Source organism: Salvelinus alpinus, chromosome 2, assembly GCF_045679555.1.
Source record: "Salvelinus alpinus chromosome 2, SLU_Salpinus.1, whole genome shotgun sequence".
In the NCBI taxonomy this organism is placed as follows: Eukaryota; Metazoa; Chordata; class Actinopteri; order Salmoniformes; family Salmonidae; genus Salvelinus; species Salvelinus alpinus.
This window is the reverse complement of record NC_092087.1, coordinates 111,239,998-111,256,296: the sequence shown is the minus strand read 5'-3', so window position 1 is coordinate 111,256,296 and position 16,299 is coordinate 111,239,998. Positions and strand designations below refer to the sequence as shown.

At 41.0% G+C, this 16,299-nt stretch overlaps 4 protein-coding genes across 5 annotated transcripts in view; 2 read left to right on the top strand and 2 right to left on the bottom strand.

The window, feature by feature from the left end:
- LOC139548391 (zinc finger protein ZFP2-like) overlaps positions 1 to 16,299 on the bottom strand; it is a 315,038-nt gene that overhangs the window by 127,357 nt on the left and 171,382 nt on the right. The window lies entirely within an intron of this gene.
- The window catches only part of LOC139548509 (zinc finger protein 180-like), a 284,664-nt gene that overhangs the window by 112,549 nt on the left and 155,816 nt on the right, over positions 1 to 16,299 (bottom strand). The gene's annotated exons all lie outside the window — the stretch shown is intronic.
- The window catches only part of LOC139548897 (zinc finger protein 180-like), a 324,124-nt gene that overhangs the window by 175,180 nt on the left and 132,645 nt on the right, over positions 1 to 16,299 (top strand). The window lies entirely within an intron of this gene.
- Positions 1,228 to 16,299, top strand: part of LOC139552291 (zinc finger protein 420-like) — a 36,699-nt gene continuing 21,627 nt past the window's right edge. Inside the window, exons 1-2 of the mRNA XM_071363882.1 lie at positions 1,228 to 1,829; positions 9,668 to 10,887. Coding sequence (XP_071219983.1) covers positions 1,466 to 1,829; positions 9,668 to 10,887 — 1,584 coding nt within the window. The 5' untranslated portion in view covers positions 1,228 to 1,465. The remainder of the gene's footprint in view (positions 1,830 to 9,667; positions 10,888 to 16,299) is intronic.

The following is a 16,299-nucleotide window of genomic DNA, read 5'->3' as shown; positions in this document are numbered from 1 at the left end:
ATAGACCTAGTCTGTTCATTATATACATCTACATGATGTATTGTTACACCATGTAGGAGCAGTATGGACCTAGTCTGTTCATTATATACATCTATATGATGTATTGTTACACCATGTAGGAGCAGTATAGACCTAGTCTGTTCATTATATACATCTACATTATGTATTGTTACACCATGTAGGAGCAGTATAGACCTAGTCTGTTCATTATATACATCTACATTATGTATTGTTACACCATGTAGGAGCAGTATAGACCTAGTCTGTTCATTATATACATCTACATTATGTATTGTTACACCATGTAGGAGCAGTATAGACCTAGTCTGTTCATTATATACATCTACATGTATTGTTACACCATGTAGGAGCAGTATAGACCTAGTCTGTTCATTATATACATCTACATTATGTATTGTTACACCATGTAGGAGCAGTATAGACCTAGTCTGTTCATTATATACATCTACATTATGTATTGTTACACCATGTAGGAGCAGTATAGACCTAGTCTGTTCATTATATACATCTACATTATGTATTGTTACACCATGTAGGAGCAGTATAGACCTAGTCTGTTCATTATATACATCTACATGTATTGTTACACCATGTAGGAGCAGTATAGACCTAGTCTGTTCATTATATACATCTACATTATGTATTGTTACACCATGTAGGAGCAGTATAGACCTAGTCTGTTCATTATATACATCTACATTATGTATTGTTACACCATGTAGGAGCAGTATAGACCTAGTCTGTTCATTATATACATCTACATTATGTATTGTTACACCATGTAGGAGCAGTATAGACCTAGTCTGTTCATTATATACATCTACATTATGTATTGTTACACCATGTAGGCGCAGTATAGACCTAGTCTGTTCATTATATACATCTACATGATGTATTGTTACACCATGTAGGAGCAGTATGGACCTACAGTAGCTAGCTGCTAATTTAGATGTAGAATAACTTAATGAAACAGCCTTAAATATGCTGTGGTAAAAAAAAAATATTCGCACTAATCAATCAACACATTCCTGTCTTTGTATGTCTCAATGTAATGGTATTATTTAATTATATCCATTTAAAATAATCTTTGTCTGAAAATAAAATATGATCCTCAACTGCGTTTCCCCTCCATTCAGCAGACGGCGAAGTGCGTCTTTCAGGCGACGCTGCCAGCGTGACGTATAATCTAGTGGACGGTTCTTCATAAACAGCTCGTCAACCACCTCGGTAGCTTGCTAGCCAACATAGCCGAAAGATTCAAGCTATTTATACGCTTTCGGTGTATATTAGCTACTGTGTTTTCGACACACTTCTGTCGTATCTACTTGTTATCCTATTTAATTTAATATTACGTTATTTTGTATTAGTCAGCTATAGTAGCTGGCTGGTTAAGTTAGCACTAGCCTAGTCGCTAAGGATAGCTAGCTAGCTAACATCCCTGAACATGAGCTCCCTAAACTACTCCCCTCTTGTTAAAGAAGAGGTCTGTTGGACGGAGAATGAAGCTCTGGGGCTGAACATTGTCGTGAAAGAGGAGAAGGAAGAAGAGGAGGATGTCACAGTAAAACAAGAAGTAGTGGGTGAGGCTAAGGAAGAAGAGGCTGTTACAGTGAAACAAGAAGAGAAAGCCGTTTCAGTGAAAGAAGAGGAAGAGGCGTTCAGAGTGAAAGAGGAGGAGGATGTTACAGTAAAAGAAGAGGAGAAGGATGTGAAAGAGGAGGACGCAGTTATTGGTGTGAAAGAGGAGGAGGGGGAGATTACTGTCACATTGGAGGAAGAAGAGGAGGTTGGAGATCCGTTTAACCCCAGTAAGTACCGTCTCTGTAGTCGTTGAACCAATATGCAGTAAAGGGGTTCTACACTTTAATGTTGTTCTGTAGAAATGGCTGAAGCTACACTGTAACGTGTAGAACATCAAGAGTGGACCATCAACAAAACGTTAACAATTCATCAAATGCATCCAATGACAATGCCTGAAATACTGTAGTCCTCAATATCTCCTATTAGATTAGCCCAATATGTAGTCTTAAAGGGGCAATCAGTAGTTGTTACATCCATTTTGGGACTTATACATTAATGATATGTACCCATTGTTTCTTTAAGAATTCACTTATAAATGCCTCATGAGCTTAGTTCAACTGTCGTACCCCATCAGAACCCAAAATATGAGTTTTTTTTACTCCAATGTTTATAAGTAAATGTAAACAAACACTGTATATCCTGAAACCATGATTAATCGATTTATTTGAGTCTCAAGCATTTCTAAAACATTTTAACATTTTCATTTAATTCTTTAAAAAAAATCTAATTTAGAATAAGTAACGTAACAAAATGTGTAGAAAGGGAAGCGGTCTGAACTTAATGAATGCACTAGGGCCCCAACTAAAAAAATCTTGGGTCAACCAAGAGTCATCTTTTCTTTCTACCAACCGATTGGTAGAAATGTTATATGTGTATTTTTCCATATATAGACACACCCCATGTGTTTTAATTAAATCAACTATATGTTCTGAACTGGTCTGATGCTTTAAGCACGCTGTTTGATCAAATAATTAAGACACACAAATGACTCGGGAGCCAGAGATCAAGATAGCCTAACCATCATAAAAAAACTCTTCCTACTCCTCCCGCTGCTGCTGGCCTTCGTACATTTTGATGTTATGCTCCTATAGTTTCTGGTAATAAGCTACACCAGCAGTCGGCGACCTTTTCCATTCCATCCATCCTTTGGGTTCCTTTTGGCAAACTCCAAGCAGGCTGTCATGTGTCTTTTACTGAGGAGTGGCTTCCGTCTGATCTCTACCATAAAGGCCTGATTGTTGGAGTGCTGCAGAGATGGTTGTCCTTCTGAAAAGTTCTCCCATCTCCACAGAGGAACTCTGGAGCGCTGTCAGAGTGACCATCAGGTTTTTGGTCACCTCCCTGACCAAGGCCCTTCTCCCCCAATAGCCCAGTTTGGCCAGGTGACTAGGAAGAGTATTACATTTAAAAATGATGGAGGCCACTGTGTTCTTGGGGACCTTCAATGCTGCAGAATTGTTTTGGTACCCTTCCCCAGATCTGTGCCTCGACATAATCCTGTCTTAGAGCTCTACGGACAATTCCTTCGACCTCATTGCTTGTTTTTTTCTCTGACATGCACTGTCAACTGTGGGACCTTATATAGACAGGTGTGCCTTCCAAATCATATCCAATCAATTGAATTTACCACAGGTGGACTCTGAACAAGTTGTAGATACATCTCAAGGATGATTAATGGAAACAAGATGCACCTGAAAGCAATTTTGAGTCTCATAGCAAAGGGTCTGAATACTTATGAAAATAAGGTATTTCTGTTTTTTTACCTGTTTTCACTTTGTCATTATGGGCTATTGATGACATCCCTCTGAAACAAGATATTCTAACCATCAGAAAAACTTCTTCTTTAGCCTACTCCTCCCGCTGCTGCTGGCCTTCGTAAATTCTGATGTTATGCTCCTATAGTTTCTGGTAATAGGCTACACCAGCAGTCGTTATGCTCCTATAGTTTCTGGTAATAGGCTACACCAGCAGTCGTTATGCTCTTACAGTTTCTGGTAATAGGCTACACCTGCAGTCGTTATGCTCCTACAGTTTCTGGTAATAGATTACACCAGCAGTCGTTATGCTCCTATAGTTTCTGGTAATAGGCTACACCAGCAGTCGTTATGCTCCTATAGTTTCTGGTAATAGGCTACACCTGCAGTCGTTATGCTCCTATAGTTTCTGGTAATAGGCTACACCTGCAGTCGTTATGCTCCTATAGTTTCTGGTAATATGCTACACCAGCAGTCGTTATGCTCCTATAGTTTCTGGTAATAGGCTACACCAGCAGTCGTTATGCTCCTATAGTTTCTGGTAATAGGCTACACCTGCAGTCGTTATGCTCCTATAGTTTTTGGTAATAGGCTACACCAGCAGTCGTTATGCTCCTATAGTTTCTGGTAATAGATTACACCAGCAGTCGTTATGCTCCTATAGTTTCTGGTAATAGACTACACCAGCAGTCGTTATGCTCCTATAGTTTCTGGTAATAGGCTTTTATTGCCATTGCCAACTATGTAAAAATAGCCTACATGAAACCAACAAACAAAAATATTTGCAGCCTGCAGGTAGAAAATATCCAGATTAAAAATAAATATCCTATAAATCACATTGGCTGCACATGGCCTGTCAACAACGAACTTGAAACATTCTATCAACTATCAACTGGGTCCTCCGAAACTTGCAACATTGTATAAAATATTCTGGGCCCTCAGTTTCCTGCGCCAGTGAGTTCTGGACAGACACAGCTGTCGTCTATTTGTGCAAAGGATAAGAAGTAATCAGGTATTTTATAACATTTCCACTGGATCAGAGCATTACATTTTTCCCTTTAATGCTGAGTGGTTATCGAAAGAGCGAGAGCTGGAAATAATTTACAAATACTTTGAGCAACTATTGTCATTCGTAATGGATTCTAATAAGACTTTGTTTACCTGCTGTTTGAGGTGAAGAAAAAATTAGTTGGAGAAGCTGAATATTTTTTTTTGTTGAGAATCTCCACAACTCATTGGTGGTGCGTTAAGACAATCAGAATACTATCAGACATCCCCAAATAGGCACATTTATAGGCCTACATTTGTGCTCAGTCCAGGTTGACTAGTCCTACTTCTATATGTGTAATCAGGTGTGCGTCCTTACTCAACACTGACAGGAGTGTTTCAAACAAAAGACAATGAATAAATTGACAAAAATTGACAAAACTGACGCATCTTGCGGGGTCAGGTCTGGGTGATCTGCCATGGGCTGTTTCATTTAGTATTCGTTTGGGTCGGTTGGGGAATGATTGTATTTCCCCATAGTATGTTCTACCGAAGTTGACCAACTGAAAGGGAGTGTAACTTTGATTATAATTACACTTCCCTGAAGGAAGGAAACGAGGTATAACACCTAATTGGCCCCACCCCTTCCTGGGTCGGTGAAGAGCGGTATTAAATTGAAGGATTAAATCCAAACCTCACGCTCATCACCTGTGGAAGGCGGGGCTTCCAGCGAGGCGTGGATATGATAGTATGTTGTACCTAGTTTCCCTCCTTCAGGGAACAGTAGTTATAGTCATAACGTTACGCTTGTCATATGATGAACTTCAACTTAAATACGGGATCTTGCTGTCGGACAGTTTTGTTATATTCTGAAATGCACTCGAACTATGTATCATTTAGTGGCTCCTTGTGTTACTCTGGGAAAACAGTTTTCATGGGCACAGAAACACAAAATCATTTCAGAGTTTGCTAAATCCAATGGTTTTTAACAGAGTCATCTTGTAATCCAAGACGGCAACCCGCCTCACCCATTATGATGCGGATCTGCTATTTTCTTTTTTTAGACCTTATAGCTAGAACCTCCATCAGAAGCTAGCCATCAGAAGCTAACCGGCTAATTAGCTACTAGCTATTTAGTCATTGTTAGCCACTGCTAAAGGCCTTTACCTTTTTAGCTCAGACACCAGCCGCTTTTAGCCTGGATAATATCTGTCAGTCTGCACAGCGCGATATCAACCCTGAGCATATCGGACTGTTTGTCTCCATTACATCACCGTATTCCTGCCGTAAGCTCTGGACCATTACACCGGATAATCGCAGCTGGCTAGCTGCTACCGAGTGGCCCAGCCCCTAAGCTAGCTTTGAGCCAGGCCCATCTCCCGGCCTGCTTAGTGGACCCTATGATCACTCGGCTACACAGCTGATGTCTCCCAGACTCTTCACTAACACGACTAGAAGCCACTACATCACCGGATTCCTGCCGTAAGCTCTGGACCTTTGCACCGGACTCACTATAGTGGCTAATGCCCTTGTCCCGACGCTAGCACCAGTTAGCCTCGAGCCAGGCGCATCTCCCGGCTAGCATAGTAATGACTACCTAACGGCTTCCCTAGTTCATATATTGCTGTTCACTGGACCCTATGATCACCTGGCTACATAGCTGATGCCTGCTGGACTGTTCATTAATCACGGTTCTCCATTTTGTTTATTTTGTTCAGCCACGCTCAAGGTACTAAACGATATCATAACCGCCATTGATAAAAGACAATACTGTGTCGCTGTCTTCATCAACCTGGCCAAGGATTTCGACTCTGTCAATCACCGTATTCTTATCGGCAGACTCAACAGCCTTAGTTTCTCAAATGACTGACTCGCCTGGTTCACCAACTACTTCTTAGACAGAGTTCAGTGTGTCAAATCGGAGGGCCTGTTGTATGGACTTCTGGCAGTCTCTATGGGGGTACCACAGGGTTCAATTCTCGGGCCAACTCTTTTCTCTGTATATATCAACGATGTTGCTCTTGCTGCGGGGTATTCCTTGATCCACCTTTATGCAGACGACACCATTCTGTATACATCTGGCCCTTCTTTGGACACTTTGGACACTTAACTTCTTGGTGACAGGAGGGCAGTATTGAGTAGCTTGGATGAATAAGGTGCCCAGAGTAAACTGCCTGCTACTCTGTCCCAGATGCTAATATATGCATATTATTACTAGTATTGGATAGAAAACACTCTGAAGTTTCTAAAACTGTTTGAATGATGTCTGTGAGTATAACAGAACTCATATGGCAGGCGAAAACCTGAGACAAATCCAACCAGGAAGTGGGAAATCTGAGGTTTGTAGTTTTTTAAAGCTTGGCTTACCGAATACACATTGAGATATGGATAAAGTTGAACCTCCTACGGCTTCCACTAGATGTCAACCGTCTTTAGAAACTTGAATGAGGCTTCTACTATAAAGGAGGGGCTCATGAGACCTCTTTGAGTCAGTGGTCTGGCAGAGTGCCTTGGTCTCATGACGCGCGCTCCCGACAGAGTTACCTCTAGTTCCAGTGCTTTTCTTCAGACAAAGGAATTCTCCGGTTGGAACATTATTGATGTTTTATGTTAAAAACATCCTAAAGATTGATTCCATACATCGTTTGACATGTTTCTAAAGGAGTGTAACGGAACTTCTCGAGTTTTTGTCTGGACGAAGTGCCTGCGCCTCATGAAGATGGATTACTGGGCTGAACACGCTAACAACAAGTGGCTATTTGGACATATGAGTGTTTTCTATCCAATACTAATAATAATATGCATATATTATTGGGGGGCGCCCCCACTTGGTTTGTGCTGTGGTGGAGATCTTTGTGGGCTATACTTGGCCTTGTCTCAGGATTGTAAGTTGGTGGTTGAAGATATCCCTCTAGTGGTGCGGGGGCTGTGCTTTGGCAAAGTGGGTGGGGTTATATCCTTCCTGTTTGGCCCTGTCCGGGGGTATCCACCTGGCTTTGCTGCTATTCCAGTTTCAACTGTTCTGCCTGCGGTTATGGAACCCCTACCTGTCCCAGACCTGCTGTTTTCAACTCTTAATGATCGGCTATGAAAAGCCAACTGACATTTATTCCTGATTATTATTTGACCATGCTTGTCACTTATGAACATTTTGAACATCTTGGCCATGTTCTGTTATAATCTGTTATAATCTCCACCCGGCACAGCCAGAAGAGGACTGTCCACCCCTCATAGCCTGGTTCCTCTCTAGGTTTCTTCCTAGGTTTTGGCCTTTCTAGGGAGTTTTTCCTAGCCACCGTGCTTCTACACCTGCATTGCTTGCTGTTTGGGGTTTTAGGCTGGGTTTCTGTACAGCACTTCGAGATATTAGCTGATGTACAAAGGGCTATATAAAATAAACTTGATTGATTGATTGATTAGCATCTGGGACAGAGTAGGAGGCAGTTCACTCTGGGCACGCTATTCATCCAAAAGTGAAAATGATGCCCCCTATCCCATAAAGGTTAACAAACCTCCAAACGACCTTCAATGCCATACAACACTCCTTCCGTGGCCTCCAACTGCTCTTAAACGCTAGTAAAACTAAATGTATGCCCTTCAACCGATCGCTGCCCGTACCCGTCCGTCCAGCATGACTACTCTGGACGGTTCTGACTTAGAATATGTGGACAACTATAAATACCTAGGTGTCTGGCTAGACTGTAAACTCTCCTTCCAGACTCATATTAAGCATTTCCAATCCAAAATTAAATCTAGATTTGGCTTCCTATTTTGCAACAAAGCCTCCTTCACTCACTCTGCCGAACATACCCTCGTAAAACTGACTATCCTACCGATCCTTGACTTCAGTGATGTCATTTTCAAAATAGCCTCCAACAATCTACACAGTAAACTGGATGCAGTCTATCACAGTGCCATCCGTTTTGTCACCATATCCCTATATACCACTGCTCTCGTCGGCTGGCCCTCGCTACATATTCGTCTCCAAACCCACTGGCTCCAGGTCATCTATAAGTCTTTGCTAGGTAAAGCTCCGCCTTAACTCAGCTCACTGGTCACCATAGCAACACCCACCTGTAGCACGTGCTCCAGGAAGTATATCTCACTGGTCATCCCCAAAGCCAACACCTATTTTGGCCGCCTTTCCTTCCAGTTCTCTGCTGCCAATGACTGGAAGGAATTGAAAAAATCACTGAAGCTGGAGACTCTCCCTCACTAACTTTAAGCATCAGCTATCTGAGCAGCTTACCGATCGCTGCTTACCGATCGCTGCAGCTGTACACAGCCCATCTGTAAATAGCCCATCCAATTGCCTACCTCATCCCCATGTTTTTTAAACTTTTTTTGCTCTTTTGCTCACACCAGTATTTCTACTTGCACATCATCATCTGCACATCTATCACTCCAGTGTTAATTTGTAATTACTTCACTACTATGGCCTATTTATTGCCTTACCTCCTTACTCCATTTGCACACACTGTATATAGACTTTCTATTGTGTTATTGACTGTACGTTTGTTTATCCTAAGTGTATGTAACTGTTGTTTTTTTGTCGCACTGCTTTGCTTTATCTTGGCCAGGTCGCAGTTGTAAATGAGAACTTGTTCTCGACTGGCCTACCTGGTTAAATAAAGTTGAACAACAAAGAAATCTTAACTTTATTAGCAACACCCAAATGTATACTGTCATTAACGCGGTTCTTCAATAATTACACATAATTCTTAATACTGTAGCAAACATTTATATTAAGCAGGACATTAAAACTAGCCTTACAATTATAATCCAAAAGTAGTGTGAAGTGTACTCATAATCAACCTGGAAATAGAGGTTACTCCCCTGAGTTTTCCCCCATTCACATTCAGAATACATTGTGAAAAACTAAAAGCTTTGCTCACCATTTTTGCTCCAGGCAGATATACTACATCCATAACTTGTGGTTTCCTCATTAGCAGATATACTACATCCATTACTATCGGTTTCCTCATTAGCAGGGAGGTGTTTCTGCAATCAAATTGTGTGCGCATCGCCCTTGTGCCGCAATTTTATTAAACACAGAAAGGGGCCTATATTGGAGACCAAAAGTCGTCTGGCACACTGCTTAGAGTTTCAACAACATGAATAACTTATTTCGAGTCTACAATCATTGATGTTACTACTAAAATATGACTATTCTTGCTCATTTTAAGACAATTGTCAAATAATTTTAACATTCATTACAGACGTCAATTGTTGTACAACATCATGGCTACGCTGTTGGCATCACCTTTTACAGTGGATTTCCACTGTTGTGGGCCTTTAATCATCTGACTTTGTTGTTCACACAGGAGAGATACGGGACTATCGTGGATCCTCTGGGGCGCCTCAACAACCTCATGATGCTGACGAGGCAGAGAAGAGTCTCTCCAGATCAGAACGCCTCAATAAACACCTGCAGAGATCCACAGGGAAGAGAACTCACTGCTGCTCTGACTGTGGGAAGAGATTCACCTCATCAGGCATTAAAATTCATCAGAGAATCCACATAGTGGAGAAACCTTATAGCTGTGATCAATGTGGGAAGAGTTTTACTAAATCTGGCTCTCTGACAGTACACCAGAGAATACACACAGGAGATAAACCTTATAGCTGTGATCAATGTGGGAAGAGTTTTGTTACATCTAGCAATCTGACTATACACCAGAGAACACACACAGGAGAGAAACCTTATAGCTGTGATCAATGTGGGAAGAGTTTTGTTACATCAAGCAATCTGACTATACACCAGAGAACACACACAGGAGAGAAACCTTATAGCTGTGATCAATGTGGGAAGAGTTTTACTACTTCTGGCTATCTGACAGTGCACCAGAGAACACACACAGGAGAGAAACCTTATAGCTGTGATCAATGTGGGAAGAGTTTTTGTCAATCTAGTGATCTGACAGTGCACCAGAGAACACACACAGGAGAGAAACCGTATAGCTGTGATCAATGTGGGAAGAGTTTTACTACTTCTGGCTATCTGACAGTGCACCAGAGAACACACACAGGAGAGAAACCTTATAGCTGTGATCAATGTGGGAAGAGTTTTACTACTTCTGGCTATCTGACTTTACACCAGAGAACACACACAGGAGATGAACTTTATAGCTGTGATCAATGTGGGAAGAGTTTTGTTAAATCTGACCAGCTCACAGTACACCAGAGAATACACACAGGAGAAAAACCCTTTAGCTGTGGTCAATGTGGGAAGAGTTTTATTACATCTGGCTCTCTGACTGTACACCAGAGAACACACACAGGAGAGAAACCTTATAGCTGTGATCAATGTGGGAAGAGTTTTGGTCAATCTTGCCAGCTGACTGCACACCAGAGAACACACACAGGAGAGAAACTTTATAGCTGTGGTCAATGTGGGAAGAGTTTTGGTCAATCTAGCCAGCTGACATTACACCAGAGAACACACACAGGAGAGAAACCTTATAGCTGTGATCAATGTGGGAAGAGATACTCTGGTAAAAGATCTCTGATCAAACATCAGAAAATACATGAAGGAGTTTTTTCATGATATCAATGAAATAATTAAATAATGTCACAATGTAGATTATTTTAACATTGTAGTAGGAGTATTTTAATGAATGTCAATGTAGAACCCTAAATGTTTGCCCCCTGTTCAATTGATTTTAGCCTCAGGGAAAAAATCCAGGCTCTGAATTGAAAGAGTTATTATTTATGTGATTTAACAAAAAGTGACTAACAAAAAAGAGTTGTGTTACACTTACCATGTTGGTGACCCACTTGAATCACAATGTAGCTAGCTGTTTACCACGTTGGTGACCCACTGGAATCACAATGTAGCTAGCTGTTTACCGCGTTGGTGACCTACTGGAATCACAATGTAGCTAGCTGTTTACCGCGTTGGTGACCTACTGGAATCACAATGTAGCTAGCTGTTTACCACGTTGGTGACCCTCTGGAATCACAATGTAGCTAGCTGTTTACCACGTTGGTGACCCACTGGAATCACAATGTAGCTAGCTGTTTACCACGTTGGTGACCCACTGGAATCACAATGTAGCTAGCTGTTTACCACGTTGGTGACCCACTGGAATCACAATGTAGCTAGCTGTTTACCGCGTTGGTGACCCACTGGAATCACAATGTAGCTAGCTGTTTACCACGTTGGTGACCCACTGGAATCACAATGTAGCTAGCTGTTTACCGCGTTGGTGACCCACTGGAATCACAATGTAGCTAGCTGTTTACCACGTTGGTGACCCTCTGGAATCACAATGAAAGACTCCAAAATGTTTAGGTTTTCAATATATCCCAAACTGTTTCTGCATATTGGTTATTGATTTGGACACGTTAAAACTGTGTTTTGACATTGCACTATTCCCATTTAGCAAAATGTAATTGAAAAGACGTTGAAAAGAAGACTATGCCCAACATCCAATATATGTTCCGTTGAAAGTGAAAGTTTATGTCTTTTCTGGTCGATTTTTTTCAATGACTTGAAAACAGCTTAATTTCAACGTACTTGCAGCCGATAATCAATTTTATTAACAATCTTACATCACTCCAGTATTTCTTGACAACATTCAAGTGCTAATTGTCTTTATTCCACTACTGAAGAAGCATGACTCAAATCACCTCATATATTCAAACATTCAGCCTGACAAAATATACATGTTTTATTATTCCATGCCTCACCATTAAGTGAAGTATTGCCAATACATATTAACAAAGGGGTGAACATTTGGTTTTGATATTTCATATTTACAATTTATGTATCATTTAGTAATCATAGTTATTCATGCAACCAACTTGACATTTTTGGGTACATTTATATTGACATTGTTACCCTGCTTTTATATCCAACAACATGCCTATCTAGTGAACCCTGAAAAGAGAGAGAAGCTCCGCGGTGAGGTGAAAAGTTACTACGGATATCGCAGGAGTTTCCTCTTGAAATCAGACATGTCCGTGGTAAGGACAACTTGGTTGTTATTTGTCTCAAGGGTGGGCAGTCAAATAGATTTGTGTTTTGCATTTAGCCAGTGAGTTACCATGGTCACAATTTATTTTGACACGTTTTTCTGTGTTGGATATTAGTTTTATCTCTTATTCTTTTCTGTATTTTTTTTTAAACTGCACTGTTGGGGGCTCGTAAGTAAGAGTTCCAGTGTTGTATCCGGCACGTGACTAATACTATTTGATTTGAGTTTTGTTTTGTTTGGGCTCGTTCTAAGGGGACGAGAGTTCTAGAAGCTAGTGGGTTTTAGGAAGACGAGAGTTCTAGAAGATAGTGAGTTTTAGGAAGACGAGAGTTCTAGAAGATAGTGAGTTCTAGGAAGACGAGAGTTCTAGAACATAGTGAGTTTTAGGAAGACGAGAGTTCTAGAAGCTCGTGAGTTCTAGGATTCTATAGAAAGAAAAAGGAGAAAAAAATAATACGATTGTATATTATTATTTAGAAATGTGTTTTTTCTTGTTTTTAATTGTTGACAGCCAGTAGACACCATGTTTATATTGTAGAAGGTGAAGCATTGTAGATGATTATGTGAAATGGAAGTTGTGGAGATACTCTGAATGATTGGCTATGAAAAGCCAACTGACATTTACTCCTGAGGTGCAGATCTGTTGCACCCTCGACAACCACTGTGATTATTATTATTTGACCCTGCTGGTTATTTATGAACATTGGAACATCTTGGCCATGTTCTGTTATAATCTCCACCCGGCACAGCCAGAAGAGGACTGGCCACCCCTCATAGCCTGGTTCCTCTCTAGGTTTCTTCCTAGGTTCTGGTCTTTCTAGGGAGTTTTTCCTAGTCACCGTGCTTCTACACCTGCATTGCTTGCTGTTTGGGGTTTTAGGCTGGGTTTCTGTACAGTACTCTGTGACATCAGCTGATGTAAGAAGGGCTTTATAAATACATTTGATTGATTGTACAACTGAATGCATTCAACTGAAATGTGTCTTGGGAGTACTGATTGGTGTCACCTCGTTAGTCAGTATGTGTTACACCTGTGCTGGCTTGTCCATCTCGTTAGTGGGAAGGTGTTTCACCTGAGCTGGTCCAGGTTCTATTTAAGAGCGTCTGGCCCAGTGCTCCAGTTGTCTTGATAGATGTGGAGAGTCAACACCTTTAGTTGCTCCACCTTTTTGGTTTGCTTCCTGTCTTTAAGTTTGGTGTGGGTTTTTTCTTTTGTTTTCCTCTTCTTGGGCAGATTTAGTGGGTCTCATGGTGGGTGTGTTTTAGGTCCTAGTTGTTGTTGCTAGTCAACTTTCAGTGGACACCCCCATAGTGTCTTTCAGAACCCCTCCTAAAAAACAAGCTTATATTTTGGGTTGGGTTGGATATAGCATCATATTGTTTATATTTTAATCAATGGCATTTCCTTGCAATGTTCATTACTCTTTCAGTTGTTATTCTTCTGTTTTTTATCCTCTTATGTTTGTTGTGTACTAAATATTTCTGTTTATTTTCTTAGTTTTTTCCTGTGAAGCCATTGTGTTGCATCCATGTCTGACATGTGCTGTATAAATAAAGCTTGATTTGAAAATATCAACAGACTCTTGGTCCATCTTAGTATGAAAAACAGTATCACTTTTCCAGCCTGCTGAAGGTGTGGTGGAGTGGTAAACACCACCCCCGGCTCTACCAGGGGCTTGAGGTGGTCTCCCACAGCTCTGCTGGTGGAGTGGTAAACACCACCCCCGGCTCTACCAGGGGCTTGAGGTGGTCTCCCACAGCTCTGCTTATGTCATATTCTGTGGCCTTGCCGTTCCATTTCTTGACTCCCCCTGCAACACAGAAATAATCACATTTAGTCATATTATATAAAACATTACAAGTAATGGATATGGAGCATCTATGGCCTCAGTTACACCTGGCACCTAAATGTGATTTCTGTCATCCGATCACTCCAAGCTCCATTAGGTTCAGATCTAACAGGATGGGCCTTTGACAGTCTGGACACAGTCAGGCCACTGAATATAAATAAGCAACGTGAATGAGTGGGGAAAAGTACATTCTACACAAATGACCATCATAATATCAAAGAACAAATGTGTGTGTCTGAGAGGAAATTAACTTTCATACAGCCAAAAGGGGTGAGAAATTACACCAATATACTCATGTAAATAAACATAGATGATGGAACATATTCCCTTATGCTGACGTGACGAACCGTTAAGGGGACACAAATATTTACCATCTAAACCATGTGTGACCTCTCACCTCTGGCTGTAGAAGTGTTCTTCCTAACCAGTCCCTCAACAGCTCTCTGACTGAGCTCCACCCTCACTGGGTCTTCAGAGGAGAGGAAGGCTGAGGAGGGATGGAAGGATGAATGGATCAGTCAGTCAATAAAGTGTAGAGCTGCTGTCTGTGCTCTGACAAAATCACTATTTTTGTAGTTCATTAAAGTAAATAAGGCTTTATGACTGCTGAATACCAACAATCAATCACTTAGATCATGTATTTTCAGGTAGAGATACATCTTTGGGACGTCCCTAGCCCATTAAAGTTGACATTTAAAATGGTTAGGATTGGGATGTCCCAAGGATACCAGATTGCAATGACCATTGTGCATTCTTCGGTCTCTCTTACATAGCAGGTGTAAAAGAAACACAGACAAGGCAATGGATTATGGTCATTGTAGTTAATTACGTTTTATGCGCTAAAATATGTTGAATATAGGCATGTTGGAAACTACAACTCCCTACTACATCACACAGTTCAGTCTGGGTCTGATTTATCTCTAGAGAAACTACAACTCCCTACTACATCACACAGTTCAGTCTGGATCTGATTTATCTCTAGAGAAACTACAACTCTCTACTACATCACACAGTTCAGTCTGGATCTAATTTATCTCATGAGAAACTACAACTCCCTACTACATCACACAGTTCAGGCTGGGTCTGATTTATCTCCAGACTAGCTCTAGACACACCCTCTCGGCAGACAGGCCAAAGGAGCTTGGACCAATTCAGGGAACCAGTGATCTACTTCAGAGGAACTGTGTCTAGAGTGATTTCCTGTTGTTTTGACACCTCACTAGAAGACTAGAATAACTAGCAGCTGACTGCCCAGTTCAACATCAGTTCACCGTCTCACCTCATACTGTATTGGAGCAGCAGCAGCTGACTTGATCGTTGATGCTAATCAGCATGTTTTGAATCTGAGAGTAAATAGAGCCGACTACAACTCTAAAAATGAAGGGTTCAACTGGAGTTGTTCTCAGATCCCCTAAGAACCGTAGGGTTCTTGGTCAATGAAAAACAGCCCCAAAAGGTTCTTCAAAGAACTTGTTAGAAGGTGGGTTCATCGAGGAACCTCCGTTGTTGCTGGACTTCTTCCGGGAACTTCGCAATTACAACTGAAAACGATGGTGACAAGTTTGGATGCGACAACAAGTTAAAAAGGTTAAGTTGGGTTGATGTTTGGCTCTGAATATGTCTCGAAATAATTTATTATAATAATATAACATACTAATAATGAATAACGAAGACAATGATGGTTTTCTGTGAATATCTTCCATAACGTTACTATAGTTAATTACCGTAAATATTAGAAAGCCGGGTTCGACCGTCGGCGTTGTATGAGCTACAGTACAGTACCGTTATCTAGCTAGCTAACGTTATGTCCTAACTAGGCACAACTAGGTTTGGATTATTTCCCTCAACTATATTCTTTCCCATATATTGTATATCGTTTCCATAAAGCCAACATGGCTTTACACTCATTAACGTAAGTTTCCAATCTAGAGCAGTTCTCTCTTTTGTGATAATGAACTAGCTAACGTTAACTAACTAACTAAGGACGGTGACCTGTCCAGACGAGGTGTTACAACGAACTGAATCGTCAATGGAGGTCTTCCTCTTTATATAGCCTGCTACAGCATGCAATACTATTAACTCACAAGGGGGCATAACGTTACATGTACAATACTATCCCATTTTGGA